Genomic DNA, 15,586 nt, shown 5'->3' on the forward strand with positions numbered 1-15,586 from the left:
ATGGGCCACTCGACCTCCCGCCACAATGCCCTCGCCGGCGACGGCCACCCGCCGCTGCCGTCCCGCTTCTCGCGCTTCCGCACCCGCCTGCGCCTCCGCCGCCGCGACCGCGCCGCCGCGGACTGCTCCGGGTCGGGGAGGCCCGCCGCCATCGCCGACGCCGTCGCCGCCGACGAGTTCGCCGGCATCGCCCGCATCCGGATAGTCAAGGCATGTCCCTACCCTACCCAGTGCGCGCGCGAGCGCGCTCCCACGCCCATCTCCAGCGGGAGTTTGCGGGCGCGCGGCTGGAACTTCCTTCTAATTCGCGGTTTCGTTTTTCAATTTTGTGCTGCTGTTTGATTTTGGGTGGTGTGTCTGCCGCAGGCGGACATGCGGTTCAAGGACAAGTTCTTCGCCTGCCTCTCGCTCGGGGAGCGCACCTACCGCACCGAGAGATCAGACAAGTTCAGTAACACTCCTTTTCCTCTTCTTCTTTGCTACAAACCTCTCAACTCAATTGATATGCTAGCAGTAGCAAGCAGATACGCTCCTTGCCCTATGATGATAATGACTGCTACTACAGGAGTTAGGATAATGCTCCTGGAATCGGAATATGTTCCGTCTCGAGGGGCAAAAAATGATCCTCGCCTTACTTTGCTTTCTGCGTGCCTTTTCTGAATTTTGTGCGCATGACAAGTGTCCAGAACCGTGAAAAATCCGCAGCTGTTGCATATTGTGAGAATCTACTTGCCTTTAATTTCTTCTGACTTGAGATATATCTGGTAGCTCGTATGAAACATATTTAATACCATGCGCTTGTCCTTGTAGGCTCGTAGTTTTAGTACTAGGTCTCCCTTGTTCCGAAGCAACCAGATAACTCCTGGTCTTATGATGCTGATTCTGAGTGCTAGTACACGGCTTAGGAACTAGGATGAGGCCTCTGGAATCGGTATCTGTTCTGCAGGAGCAGTCAAAAAAACTATTGCATCCTGTATGTTCCTGTGGATCTGCTAGCCTGTAGTTTCTTTTGATTTGAGATATATCTTGTTGGCTCTTATGCTACACATCTACCAGACTATCACCATTGACACTGTACAGGCCCGTAGTTTTAGTATCTTTCACTTGCTTCAGAGCAAGCAGATACCTCCTGGAGTCCTGGTCATATGACAATGAGTGCTAGTACAAGGATTAGGAATTAGGATAATGCCTCTGGAATTCTGCAGCAAGCAAAAGCCCGGCTTATTTTGCTTGCAGCAGGCCCTTTCCTGAATTTTCTCTTGATCACTGGGATCTGGATTTTTATGATCCTTGAGAAATATGAAAAATGCAGAACAGATGCATCTTGTTAATCTTCTTGCCTTTAGTTTCTTCTGTTTTGAAATATATCTAACGCCTATGTTTTTTGCTTATTGTCGTTGCTGATGTTTTCATACTACAAACAATTTCCGCAGCACCCACAAGCCAGAATGGAATTCAGTGAGTAAGCTGCAAGTTTTCTCTGCTTACTTTTGTCTAATAACATGGTTTCCTTTATTAGGCAGGGATCTGTGTAGATTTATGCATATATTTTTTTTAAATGTAGGAAAAGAAAGTGGTGATAGAAACAAATGGACCTCATATTGCACGTATATCCGTTTTTGAGGTACGCTTCTAACTGCATTTTTTTCCTCTGTAAGCATTCCACATGCATATGGTTTGACGCTCCAACATATGTAAAGTACTGATAGAAAGTTTTTGAAGATTATTATCTTAGCTGCAAGCCAAGACAGCATTTAAGCCTGTTGACATTGCTTTTTTCTTGACAACTTTGCAGACTAATCGGTTTTCTAAGAATACATTGGTTGGTTACTGTGAAGTTGATCTCTTCGATTTGCTCACCAAGGTAACACCGATGTTTTTGATGTCTCGTTCTTTAGTTACATTATCTCTCCTTATTTTCTCCTTGAGAAACCCATATCCTCTATCCTATTTCATGAGAAGACTCTGATAATATTTCTATTCAAGACTCAAGAGAGTACCACTGTGTAGAATATCTTGATTTTAACATTCAAATATGTTTATCTATAACAGTATTTCCACATTGTGTCTCCCTACTTTGTTGAGCTATGCTGAACTTTTTAACATTTCTGTACAAAAGGTCTTAATGTACTACAATAGACAAATTGGTAATGTTTACAACTTTCTGAAGGTTTTTTTAGTTTTGATATTCTGAATATTGTCAACTAACACTTTCGGTAGCAGGACTTGGAGGAGGAACACATTGAGGACCTTGCTTTGTTAGATCCATCGTCGTCCACGAACGCCGTGGGAACCATATCCATATCGTGCTACATCGAAGTAACTGCTTTCTGTTACCTTTATTCTGTTATCAGCAGTCATAGAGCATTTTCCAGGTTCAGAGTACTAATTTTTTTAGTTTTGTTGCAGGATCCTGTTGAGACAGAACAAAGCTTTGCACGCCGGGTCTTAGCCATAGTGGTATGCTTTCAATAATGATATATTGTGGTCTCTTTCCATATATGATCGTTAATTGATTGTGTTGTTGCTTAAACAATGGAACACATCATATTGCCATATGATGTTTATGGTTAGCTAAACGTGTGATGTTTGACTATAACAATTGAAAGTGGTTAGAATATATGGTCTGAACTAACAATTGTACAAACTATGTGAAGTAAGATAAGGCTGGAGCATACTTTTACATAATCAGATCCATTAAGGGTTTTGTAGTAAAGGTCATTCGAAAGCTCTCTACAGTCAGCTATCCCTTGTATCTATCCTCACCAGTTTTACAAAATGAATGGATGTCGATGTATTCTAGATGTCTTATTTCCTGTGTTGCACCTCATTTAGTATTGTTGCCATGGTTGCTGCTAGTATCTAACTATCTATTGAACTCAAGTACAGTGTGCTTTAATTCTCATTATTTGTTACTCTTACTCACCAGACACCTGAGCAGAACTTTTCTTTTGAAATGCCTCTTAAGTTTCATTATGTTCCACCCTACAAAGCACAACAGTACTCTTGTTATGGCAGGACTACGATGAAGATGGAAAGCTTTCCTTACCTGAATTCTCGGACTTGATGAAAGCTTTTGGTAATGGACTAGCAGTTAACAAGGTTGGATTTTTTCCCTTCTCATTTGCATTTATGTTCCTTATGGTTGTAGCTTCCTTGCTGATTCCTTCTCGTAAGTGCATAATATATCTTATTAGTTTCTATAATACTTTAGATGGAAGAGCTTTTCCGCCAAGCAGATACAAATGGTGATGGCATAGTTGACATGGATGAACTAGCAGCCCTACTAGCTGATCAACAAGAGAAGTAACAAATAGTTACCTTTTCCCATGTTTCGGTCTGTTTCCAAGATTGTCATACTGATTAGCTATGACATTTAATAGTCTTACTTGTATGTTCTTTCCCTTTTTCCAGAGAACCAATTATCAGTAACTGTCCTGTCTGTGGTGAAAGTCTGGGAAAGTATGATAAAATAAATGATATGATACATATGACACTTTGCTTTGACGAGGGCACTGGCAATCAAATTATGACTGGGGGATTTCTAACGGATAAGCAAGCTTCATATGGGTAAGGCAATTCACTTACTGGAAATTCGAAATTTCATTTAAATATGAGCAGTTTATCCTGTGGCCATATAGTAAAACTTGTCATGTTCAGGTGGATGTTTAAACTTAGTGAATGGGCAAATTTTTCCTCATATGATGTTGGTTTGCGCTCTGGCTCTACTGCTTCACATATTCTGGTATGTCTAATTAGTTAGATTAACTTTATCATATTTGTACCGGCCTGTTGGCAAACCAACACGAATATAGTATGAAAATATTTTGATTGCATCACTATTTTATTTCATTAACTCGAGGCTATCAATCAGGTTTTTGATCGGCGAGCGAAGAGGCTAGTTGAAGAAGCAATAGATGGGAAGATAGTGTTGTCCATGAGGGCTTTATATCAATCAAAAGTAGGGCTCACTCTTATCAATACTGGTATGTTGGAACAATGAAAATCATCTCAATGATGCACGTCATATGGATCGATTCAAAACCTTTTGAATCTGCCCCCACTCATACTTGAACATATGCTTTTATAAGTGAATGTTGTCTTGTGAATCTTACTAGTCAGAACAATAACGAATTTTCAAAACAATTGTTTACTTGGTTGCAAGGTGACATGAAACTACTTCTGGTCATCAATTCACTTGCACTTCCCCGAGATTATCTCTGTATCAAACACATGTTAGTTAGAGATTAAGTGATTCATTTGTGGCTAGACTTTTTTTAGTGACATTTGTGGCTAGATTTAATAGGCATTTCCTTTTGTATAACCACAGAGTGACTATTTGGTATCATAGGCTATGACTTAAAACAACAATTTCTTTTTATCTGCGGTTGGTCTTTATCATGGCCTAGTACTACCCCTTCCAATGGATGCTGAGACTGGCGGAAACCGTGTGCATTCATATCTCTGTGGTAATTGGATTTGTCCTCATGCAGGTGTCAAAGATATCTTGAAAAACCTATCTGAGAAGCAAGGAAAGAAGATGAACTCACCAGAATCTGCCAAAGATATTCCAAAGTTCCTCGATTTATTTATGGTATGGACTAGTTTTATTTTGTAGCATGCATCTTCAAACGGTGGGTAGGGAAATATATTTGTTCTCAAACACACATCAAAATGTGTGTCATTTTGTATTTGTAGGAGTGTGTCCAAATGACACAGTTACAACAAACATAACAGAACTGGCAGCAAGAACAAAATGACTAGAGAAAGAAGCAAACAACTGACTACTTATCTAACTAAGATAAACAAAGTTAGCACAACCCCTAGGGTATAACACTTTCTTTTTCGAGAAAACGCAAAGCTTGCGTATCGTTGCATTGATAGAAAGAACAGTTTTACAAGCCTAATTAAGACAAGGCTGAAACACCCGACCACAAGACAAAATGCGCCCAATGGCCACAACACAAACATTACAGCAAATGCCACCAAACTACCATCAGCCCAGATGTCATCTAAACAAGTGCACAAAACGCAATGGGCCTTGTGTGCAAGGGCAGTCATGTCAGTGCCTTGGTGCCGGCAAGCTCTCTTTTGTGGAGGGAATGGATTCGAATAAGCTACTGTTATTTGGGGGTCCCACTATCGAACAAATGCTATGTGCATCTGCTAGATTCTCCACATAGTTGAAATGATCAGAGATTGAGCCCCCTTGAGTTTGCCATCACCTGAGTAGAAAGAAAGTTTAAACATATTTTGTATTAATTCCAAGCAGGGATTTCAATCCCAGAACTGTACCAGTTACTGAAGGTGCTTGGTTGTTACATTATCTGATCGGAACTGTTTTCGTTCATTACAAATATTTCTGCCTTGGATACATAAAACTGTCATTGTAAAATTGATATATTTTGCACATAAATGCAGGGTCAAATTAATATGGATGAGACGAAAGATCCTATTGAAAGTTTTAAGGTATGTTATGCTTCCTCATTCTTGCTCTAGCTTTCTATGTCAGTGCATATATTAATGCGGAAAGCAATCACTGATTCTATGTATACGGGCCTCATCCAAATTAGTACTCAGGACCCTTTGCTCCCTTTCTGTGAGACCGGCTAGTAATGCATTATCTGTTTGAAATGACTCGTTATTGAATTACACTGTTTCTTTTGCACATCAGATTCATAGCCTGTATTTGCAGGAGATTTTTTGTATTGCCGCAAAAGGTTACTAATGTCACAAATTTTGAGGGGTACAGTATTGTTGTTGTTAAACCATTTCTGGCCATATGGGTTTTTCCTTATAGATCACTCAAGGAGGCTCACGTTCTTTTTTTGTACACCTATGCTTATATATTTGAGAAAGGTATCTCATCTAAGGTGTATCTAATTCAGAAGCACAATTTAGCGCACATTTCCAAAAGCTGTTAGTTTGAGTATCAAATTAACACAGAAAACCTAATATATGGTGCATATACTTGTGAGCTACTATACTCATATAAAATGTTAATTTCAAATCCATACTTTGTTTTTTGTAGACATTCAATGATTTTTTTGTAAGACAATTGAAACCCAGTGCCAGGCCAATTGCGTACAACGATCAGGACAATATTGCTACCTGTGCTGCCGACTGTCGTTTAATGGCTTTCAGTTCTGTTGATGAGAGCACAAGATTTTGGATAAAGGTAAAGTATTATGGCTAATATTGCTATTTCAGTAAATTACACAATATAATTATTTATAGAAATTTATCTCCATATGAATTGTAAGTGCTTGCAATAAATGCCAATGGAGAAATAATTTGTTGGCCGATCTAATCTCACTGAAAAATTATCTGCTTTTGATATGATATGTTCTGAAAGTATTTGATAGGTTTTTTTCTGCATGGTAGTGGGGAAACAATCTTTCAATACTAAAAGCGATGGCATATAGTTCTTCCTCTGTTAACTTTTATCTGGTGTATAATGCCCCTCATATTTGTTAGTCGCTAACCATTACATAGAGCCAGTTGACATTGATAACATATTTGAATCAAAGGAAAATAGTTGATAGCTTTCCAGTAGTCTACATTTAGATTCTTGTCCAAGAGTCAATGGAGTACAAATGATCGCGTAAGTGACTAGAGAGTGGCATTTGATCTGTTCAGGAGTATTCTCATACCTTTGTAGTGATAATTTACAGTGGCGGACCAAGCATTTGGGTATGACCGGGGCTAATTTCCAATGCCAAAAAGTACTATCTAATCCTCTCCCAATAACATATATTAACCGAACAGAATCACACTACAAATGCATACTTGGTGTTTTATTGTGAAACATAAGCTTAACGTTTAACCAAACGAAAATAAGAAAAGCAGAAAGAACGTATGGATGCATAATCATGACACATTGTTAGTACCTACATAATGAAAATTATATATGAATTGAAACCTATTACTTTAGTTTCGTAATATAACCCCCCCCCCCGCTTTGATCTTGTATGTAACTAGATTGAATAAAATCATTCCAAATGCACAATCAGATAAAACCTAACTGTACCATTTTTACGATTAACGGAGAAATAATCTATAGGCAGAGAGGGGGGGGGGAGTTGGAGGCAATGAGCCGACGAATAGGCCAGTGGTACCACCGCAGGTCCGCAACAGCGTTTCGCGGTGGTTATGCGGGTCGAGATCTGCATCGCAGCAGCGTCTTGGCGCGGTGAGACAAGTGCATCAGCGTCAGCTGTCGCGGTGGCGGCAGCGTGATCAAGTGAGGCGTGCTTTGGGCCGAGGGTTCGAGGCGGCGACAGGAATAGAAACATTTTTTAGCACAGAATGCAAACTGGTAAGGTAGAGTTTACTCTCGTTCCAGGAAAAAATAGATAGCTGGTTACGGTCGCGTGGATGTGGACGGACCATCTGTATTAGTGGATTACTGTGTTGCTGGGCTTGTAAGACTAGCCCGGGTCATTCTGGCCCAAGGGTACAGGCTGGACTGCTTGTGGTCTAGATCTTCTGTGAAATTAAGAAGGGGAGTTACATGTACTACTTGGGGCAAGATCCGGGCTGCAGGGGGCCAGTTCCGCCCTCCTAATTTTGATGGGTAGATTGGGAAGTCGTAGTTTGTAGTGATAAGTATGATTGACTTCATCTGGTGCTTCTAGAACACTACTTAATGTGATTCACAAATGCCAGTTATGATTTTAAAAATGGCACATTTGGGTGTGATTTAAAGAAAAATAATACAGTTATAACTTATATGTTAGGGTGACATACATTTATATTTATATTATTAATTTATTCTCAAGTGTTTTAGTCGAGTAACTTTCACTAACTAAAACGGGAATTTCTTCTTGTAAGGACAATTTGATACGTTTTCTGATATTGGTTGGTTCAAGTCTCATTGTGCTCTATCTTCTGCTCCTAGGGACGCAAATTTTCAATTGAAGGTCTCCTAGGGGCGGATGCGCACTCTGATGCTTTTATCAATGGATCGTTGGTAATTTTTCGGCTTGCACCTCAGGTACAGCTTGAACCTCATTTACTAAGGATCCATGCTTGTATGGGACATATTGGAATTCTGCAATTTACATTTCACAATGCAGGACTACCATAGGTTTCATGTACCTGTGTCAGGAACTGTAGAGAAATTTGTGGAAATTCCTGGATGCTTGTACACGGTATATAACACTTATCTTGACATGAATTATCTGTGTGGCAGGAAGTAGATCTGTTGTGTGCTCTTTCCATCATTTCCTAGCATTAAATGACTGGCTCGTATCTTTTTATATGATAGGTCAATCCTATTGCCGTGAACAGTAAGTACTGTAATGTATTTACCGAGAATAAAAGAGTTGTCTCAATAATCTCAACTTCAGAATTTGGAAAGGTTTGCATTTTGTTCCTTTTCCATGTATATTACCAATCTGCAGCTTATTGCTATTTCCAGTGTTAAAAATTTGGATTACTTTTGCCTGAACAGTTCGTTTTATTCGTAACAATGGTATGTGCTCCATATTTCCTTGAGATCACCTGATGCATTGAGAACGGCCCCGGGCCTTGCCATATTTACTCCTATAGGCTCCTTATTAGTTGGCTGTTCTTATTTGCACAACAGGCTGGCACCAAGTACAGTAATGCAGTAGCTTTCTGAATTTTGGCTTCACTGACCATGCATTGTTTTGCTAATAACGTTCAGGTGGCATTTGTTGCCATTGGAGCAACTATGGTAGGAAGCATCACATTCCTGAAAAAAGAGGGGGACTACGTCCACAAGGGAGATGAGGTTTCTTTTGTTCTCTTCCCTTCTTGCAACTATTCTGCTGCTTGTTCTGGTTTTTCAGTTATCTGATTTGTCCTCTTCTCTCCTAGTTTGGGTATTTCTCCTTTGGAGGGAGCACGGTAATCTGTGTCTTTGAGAAGGTTCGTTTATTTTCCATCTCTCCTTTTCGTTTCCTTTCTTGTTTTAGATACTGCAATCCAATATATATTTTGCTCCAAGTGCCCAAGTTAACCTCTGTTTTTTTGGTGACAGGACGCAATACAATTCGATGCTGATCTTGTGGCGAACAGCGAAAGGTCACTGGAAACCCTTGTCGAGGTTGGCACGACGTTGGGCACCTCCAAACGGAACAGAGAGCTACAGGTTCCAGAGCTACAGAAGTGTTCAGTCAAATGATAGAAGTTAGGGAGTGCAAGGCAGCACGGTACAGATCTGTAAAGTACCTGTAGGAATTAGTGGAGTATATCCTGATAGTGTCACGTTTTATCTCCGGGTCCATTTGTGTTGTTACTGTTTCCGTAGGTTAACCTTCATAGTTGGATCTTGCCTGTGTATCGCGTGAAAATAGATCCATGTTGCTGGAGCAAACCATTCTCGCAAATCACATTTGATATATTTTCTAATGAAATTAAGCTGAACGATTTGAGCCATGAATGTACCTGACAATCGACCAATTCTTTGCTGGGTTTGACCATGTTTGTTGTGCCTGTGTGTCTGCATAAGGGCATCTCTAGCGGGGCGACGCAAACGTTCGTCCGTTTGCGTCTGCACGGACAAAAAACGCCCTCCAGCGGGGCGACGCAAAACGTCCGCAGTGTCCGTCCTGACACAAACGTGGACCAAATATGCGCTAGGAATGCGTCTCGTCCGTTTGTGTCCGGTTGGGCTGCATGCAGCCCTCTCTCTCCTCCTTTAATCACGCATGCGCTTATTCCTAGCCACACAAATAGAATCTTTCCCTCTCTCTCCTCTCTAATCACGCATGCGGTCAAATAAATACGTCTCTATCGCTGGAGAAGGGGCAGACGCATGCGGACGTTTTTTATGTCCGTGTCCGACGCAAACGGACATGAATATGCGTCGCCCCGCTGGAGATGCCCTAAGTTAAATTGTTTGGACTTTGCTTTTGCTTACGTCTGTGTGACCGTGTCCTACCTGGTCTTCAACAGGAAGTAGACTCTTGTATTCCGGGTGTGGCGTTTTGGAGACCGAGCTACATGTAGCTCTTTATTTTCAAACACTCAGAATTTGTATTTTGAAGTTATTTGTATTTTGAAGTTTCAAAAAATTACAAAACAAAATTCTGGTGATAGCCAATGATGTATGCTACAATGGTGAATGCAAAGTAATTTCTATTCTAGGCTACACGAAATTGATAAAATCTAACAAATTTTATAATCTTGTAATGTGCACTATTCACTATAAAATTTATCAGAATTCGGAAATTCAATTCGGCTTCCGGGTGCGTATGTTCCCTATACCAAAAAGTTATATTTCGAGTTGTCGAAAATTTTTGATAAAAAATTCTACATGTACATCTCCATAATATATGTGCATTCGTCAAGTTTCACGAAAAACCAATATTTTTTGTGGTCTATGTAAAAACGAGAAAATTTTCTCTTGTAAAAAGCATTATTTTTAGGAGTGAGTTTTCTCTTTTTTACACACGTCACATGAAAAGTCCATTTTTTATGAAACAACTTTGTGAGCGGGTAGCACGTGAAGATGTACCTTCGAATTTTTCGTTTCAATTTTTAAAAAATTCAAAATATGTGTAAGATGAAATTCAAAATAGAGGGAGCATATGCTCCCATGTTCAAAACACCACTCCCATCAGAATTTGTTATTTTTGTGTAGCCTAGAATATGAAGTAGTTTGTATTGAGATTTTAACCATTGCAGTATACATCATTCTATCTGTAGAATCTACATGTAGCTCGGCCCCCGTTTGAACTTTCCCGTTGTATTCCTAGCCATTGAAGCTAAGATCGGATCAGAAGCAAGCTTTGCCTACCTGGTCTTGCAAATTAAGTCAAGGAAGGGGAATAGTAATCCAAGAAAAGAAGCGGGCAAGCACATGCATCTCACGAACAAACATTATCTTTAGTAGTAGTACTAGTAAACTAGATGATTCCCCGCACGTTGCTGCGGGAATCAATGCTAAACAACAAAATTTTATTAATCATTTAATCATCGGGGTGAAACTGATGGAAACAAATTGGTAAGTTTTGTAGGATTGCATTTGAAAGCTATATTTGGTAAAAAAACGAATCTGATATGTAATTCCCACATTTAATTTCTGATGTTCTATTTCCCCTGAACCACATTATATTATTAAGAAAATCAACAAATACATGTTGGACTGATAATCATATTCAAGATGTGAAGATCTTACTTGTATTCGATCTACGGCTGGTAGTATGCAGGACATGACAATACCGATAATAAGCTGGAGTGAAGGTTCATTCTTAATGTAAAACACATGCATGTTGTCAAAATTAAGTAAAATGCTTTTTTGTCTTCTGCAAAAGTTATCAAACCTGATATACTACTGCAATACTTGAAACCATAATATTCGTTGCTAATAACATGTGCAATAAATTCAGAATATATTAATGCATAAAGCAATACACTCGTTCATAGCAAATGCGAGAGTATCGAGTATATTTTAATAATAACTGCACATTATATATGTAGAACAATATATGAATATTAAATAACAATCAAACAATGGGATTGCTGAATTTACATAAGAACCTTGAGTGCAGAAACGTATGATAAACAACACGAAATATTAAAAGGAAATAGGACAATGCATGCGTTGCTTCAATAATTCTAGCCAATAAAATAAGCATGAAAATAAAATAAGATAAGTATGATAGATTGCTATGTACAAAACTTGCGACAACACTTAATTACACCTACATAAGTCTCCTCGCTAACGGATTACTTGAACGTGGGCTGATCTGCGAAGTTACCTCCGTACATCTTTTTTGCCTTGCAAATCCCGTTTTGTGCAATCTTCCACATATTCTGTAATAAAAGTTTGTTACCATGCCGCAAATGTGTGTGTGCGTATTTTCCTTTGCCTTTCCTCCCGAAGTGGTAGAAAAATCAGAACAGGGTTAAAAGGCACAGATGACTGAGATGCAATTTATCACATAGGGACGTACTCAAATAAATTTAAGCTTTCTTACATGTTCAAGATTAGTCTTCAAATCCGAGCTTTATAGGTACATGACTCAAAATCATATAAGCAAAAAACAACATGTGAAGGATTATCTTTCAGTACATGAAAAAGAGTACCTCGATCACATGCAGCTGGCTTGAATTTTCATCATACAGTCGACATGAAAAATAGAAAAAATCTGCAGGAACAACATGCGAGAGTGAACTTTAGCAGAGTAATGCAGCCCCAAGACGTTGGTATAGCTGCTCAAACAGAATCAAATTAATAATACATGTTGAGCAACAATCTACGTCCAAAATCAAACAACCTAAAATGCAGCAGTACGAATCATTCAACCTACTCCTTATCCAATTAGGAGCGATAATTAAGATTACAATCACCAAAAAATGAGTTTAGGAATCCACTTACCTCGTATTAACAAAGTTGATTGCCAAGGATTTGAGGAGACAAAAATAGTAGAAAAGTGAGCTATCTAGGAGGGGTTGCACAAATATATGGCAGATCTGATGATCTGATTTCCTTGCAGTTTTGGAGCCTATCTCAAGAACTCTCCGTTTCCACAATGAAACAGAATAATTAAAGCAACATGGAGAAAAATATACTTCTTGTACTGTTCTGCAGGTTCGGAACCAATCTTGAGAACTCTCCGTTTCCACACTAAAATAAAATAAAGCAGCATGTGAAAGGAGATATCTTCACAAATGGAAAAAAAAAATCATACAGAGTTATGACGGCCTGGTATATATAGGATGAGAAAAAAAGATCCAGTGATGGAGAAGAGATGTGAAATTAGAATGGGAGAAGGGGAGACGACAGCGCAAGATCGGCCTGCTATATATAGTATGCGTTCATCAGTTTCCTTGTTTGCGCACTTAATTGTTGCATCAGTTTCTTTGTCCACTTAATTCTGGTGGAGATTTTGATCGCGGGGGAGAGGAATCGGCAATGGAGTGGCTACACATGTCAATGGAGAAAAACATGTTAATGGGCGGCCTCCTATAATTTTGCAGGACTTTATTACTTCCGGCCTGAAGCTGAAGTGGGTCGGATGGTAGAGTAACTCCTAGCAGTTTTGTTTTAGCGTCAGATTGACAGAAACTCCTCTTCAAAAAAACTACGGAAACGGAACATGCAGAACAAAATGGGCAATACGCTCAACAAAACTGATGACGTGGACTCACCGCAAAAGAGGAGAGGATTAGTAGAGAGTTAAGGATCGCAACATGCAGAGAAACAATTCCATTCGCATTAAAGAACATGGAACGTTAGCTTCGCTAGAAGGAGAACTGAAGGCAAAATGTTTGAGCTCCCTCAGCGCCCGGATGATCAATGGCTGCATAATGGTGGGGGTGACGTTACTTGTTGTTGAAAAGTAGAGATAATAATGCTATAAACATAATTTCTTTATGATGTGGTGGATGACGTGGTGACTGATGTGTAAGGCTTGCATGACTTGGCAAGTTAGGATTGGTCAAGGATGTTTGATGAGGTGGATAGGCTGCATGTGAAGAGAAATGGGATCACCTATTAAGAATAGAAAGATTAATAAGAAACACCAGATGACATAATTAGGAAGGTGAAGAAATCTCTCAGGAGGAACAAAATAAAGAAGATGCGAATAATTCCCTCAAAAAAGGAAAATGCCCATCACAAGGAAAATTTATGCAGTTGCTTGATAGACCTATTTTTGGGTTGTTGCACTCGTCAATTTACGGTTGAAGTAGGTTGAGTGAGTTTGTTCTTTTACGTTAGTCAGTCGGAAAGTTGCATCATTGGATATTGTTCGCTTGTGGTTTTGTTGTAACGGTTTTCGCCTGATTTTTTGTTAATTAACCGGGTATATCTCCACTTAATTGATAGATCAGGGCAAACCTTCTGCCCCGTTTCAAAATAAAAATAAAAATAAATAAAGCAACAGCCGTTGCCTACTTGTTGTGTCAGTGCGCCTGCATAAGTTTAAATTGTTTTTGTTTCTACATTGACTTTTGTTTTTGCTTACTGTTGTGTCCTACCTGGTCTTCAGCAGGAATTAGACTTTGTCTTCGCAGCTATTGAAGCAAAGCTCAGATCAGGAGCCGATTCCATAAGCCTTGGCCACCTGGTCTTGCGAATTAAGTCAAGGCATGGGGATAGTAATCCAACAAAAGAAGCGGGGAAGCACATGCATCTTAGACTCTTAGTGACAGTGAACAAACATTATCTTTAGCAGTACTAGTAAATTAACAAGAAACACCACCAATTGGCTCATCCAGTACAACCAAACCCCATGAATGAATAGAACACAACACCAACAGATATCAGAAATTCAACGGAAGAACCGAAGTCATCCTAGTTCCTATTTCCTAACACCGACCAGAGGCTGAACTCCTCAGGTCATTACATGAGGCCGGGGCGAGAATGGAAGGGGAAGTGGGGCGTGGTCAGGGCAGCTCGGTCGAGGTTGCTCATCTTCTTCTCCTTCACCTCGCCCTGCTTCACAGCTTGACGCTTCCCCTGCTCTGGTTGCTTCTTCTTCCCAGAGCTGTTAGCAGGTGACGAGGAGGAGGAGGAGGATGACGAGGAGGAGGCGTTCTTGGGGAGCACCTGGACATCCGAAGGCCCGCAGCAGAATCCCATGGCTGCAGCTAATCTTAACTTGCAATTACTGAATTCTTTTTTTTTCTTTCTTTCTTTCTCAGCTCTCTCTGATTTGAAAAGCTTGGTTGCTGTGTACTCTTTTCTGTTGGAAAAGCAGGTGCTCATGGCGGCCGTTTTATAGGGCCCCAAAACTTCCAGCGGAAGGTTGGCCGCTCGAAGCTCGTCACCCGACCTCCATTTCTTTACTCTGATCATTGCATAATTACACCAGTATTTGTCTCCATCCAAGCACGTGGCCACCCCTGCACTTGCGCCCGTGGCAAACAGACAACGATCTCGCCCTCCATCGGCAGCGTACGCGCGCGCCGGAAGGCTGGAGGTGACTGACATGTGGGGGCCGCAACACCCGTGGCCCACTTTTCGCAGCACACCTGCCCTGGCGGGCGGGTACACTTGGCCTGTTGAAATTTTCATGGTCGTGGCAGGTACTGGCGTGGCGAGCAATGCATCATTGACCCGGTGACTCACCACAGAGGCGAGCTTCCTTGGCAGGCAAGCTTCTCAGGCTAAAGAAAGAGACCAGTTCTTTCCTGTGTTTTCTGGGAAAATGATTTGTTCATGTTGACTAGCTAGGATGGAAACTCGCTGGAAGCTAGGAGTATGATGTTTACCTCGCGAAAAGTCCGTGATGAACCTAGCGGCACGTGAACCGGCCACATCGATGGCTGTCAGAGATGTGAGATTCGTGCAGTGAGTAGCAGGTTACAGCGGAATTCGCACACGGAAATGAAGATGGAAGTTCGTATCTGTGAAAACGAACAGGGCGCGGGGACGGATAATGGCAGGAATGCACTGACAGTGACAGCACGGAAGAGCCAGTCGACCGTTGATCGTTGTACATAATGTTTTGCACCATATAACGTTCGGATTCTTGAGATTTTTACCGCAGCCCCGTTCTTAACAGCATCTCCAACAGGCGTGCTATATGTCGCTTCGACTGCGCTGCAAAAGTTTACCGCGCGTTGCACTGAGTTTTCTCCCACCGGAAGCGCTAAACTAGAGCGC

General features: G+C 40.6%; 2 protein-coding genes across 2 annotated transcripts; one reads left to right on the forward strand and one right to left on the reverse strand.

The window, feature by feature from the left end:
* Nucleotides 1–9,421, forward strand: LOC124662685 (phosphatidylserine decarboxylase proenzyme 2-like). The gene is made up of 21 exons (XM_047200491.1): nucleotides 1–210; nucleotides 367–446; nucleotides 1,434–1,458; nucleotides 1,565–1,624; nucleotides 1,796–1,864; nucleotides 2,224–2,319; nucleotides 2,410–2,460; nucleotides 3,019–3,102; nucleotides 3,215–3,306; nucleotides 3,415–3,570; nucleotides 3,661–3,745; nucleotides 3,875–3,986; nucleotides 4,494–4,594; nucleotides 5,422–5,469; nucleotides 6,032–6,178; nucleotides 7,901–7,996; nucleotides 8,079–8,153; nucleotides 8,270–8,362; nucleotides 8,672–8,758; nucleotides 8,845–8,895; nucleotides 9,008–9,421. Exons 1-21 carry the CDS (start codon nucleotides 1–3, stop codon nucleotides 9,149–9,151), a joined length of 1,962 nt encoding a protein of 653 aa, XP_047056447.1. The 3' UTR covers nucleotides 9,152–9,421.
* A 4,738-nt stretch (nucleotides 9,422–14,159) lies between these two features.
* On the reverse strand, nucleotides 14,160–14,649 carry LOC124668050. The gene has a single exon (XM_047205254.1). It carries the CDS (start codon nucleotides 14,558–14,560, stop codon nucleotides 14,321–14,323), a length of 240 nt encoding a protein of 79 aa, XP_047061210.1. The 5' UTR covers nucleotides 14,561–14,649; the 3' UTR covers nucleotides 14,160–14,320.
* Nucleotides 14,650–15,586: the final 937 nt, after the last annotated feature.

Source organism: Lolium rigidum, chromosome 6, assembly GCF_022539505.1.
Source record: "Lolium rigidum isolate FL_2022 chromosome 6, APGP_CSIRO_Lrig_0.1, whole genome shotgun sequence".
Classification (NCBI taxonomy): domain Eukaryota; kingdom Viridiplantae; phylum Streptophyta; class Magnoliopsida; order Poales; family Poaceae; genus Lolium; species Lolium rigidum.

Coding starts and splice junctions, on each gene's coding strand:
- LOC124662685 (XM_047200491.1), top strand. CDS start 1: ATGGGCCACTCGACCTCCCGCCACAATGCCCTCGCCGGCGACGGCCAC. Junction 8,154..8,269: donor TTCCTGGATGCTTGTACACG/GTATATAACACT, acceptor TTTATATGATAG/GTCAATCCTATTGCCGTGAA. Junction 8,896..9,007: donor TAATCTGTGTCTTTGAGAAG/GTTCGTTTATTT, acceptor TTTTGGTGACAG/GACGCAATACAATTCGATGC.
- LOC124668050 (XM_047205254.1), bottom strand. CDS start 14,560: ATGGGATTCTGCTGCGGGCCTTCGGATGTCCAGGTGCTCCCCAAGAAC.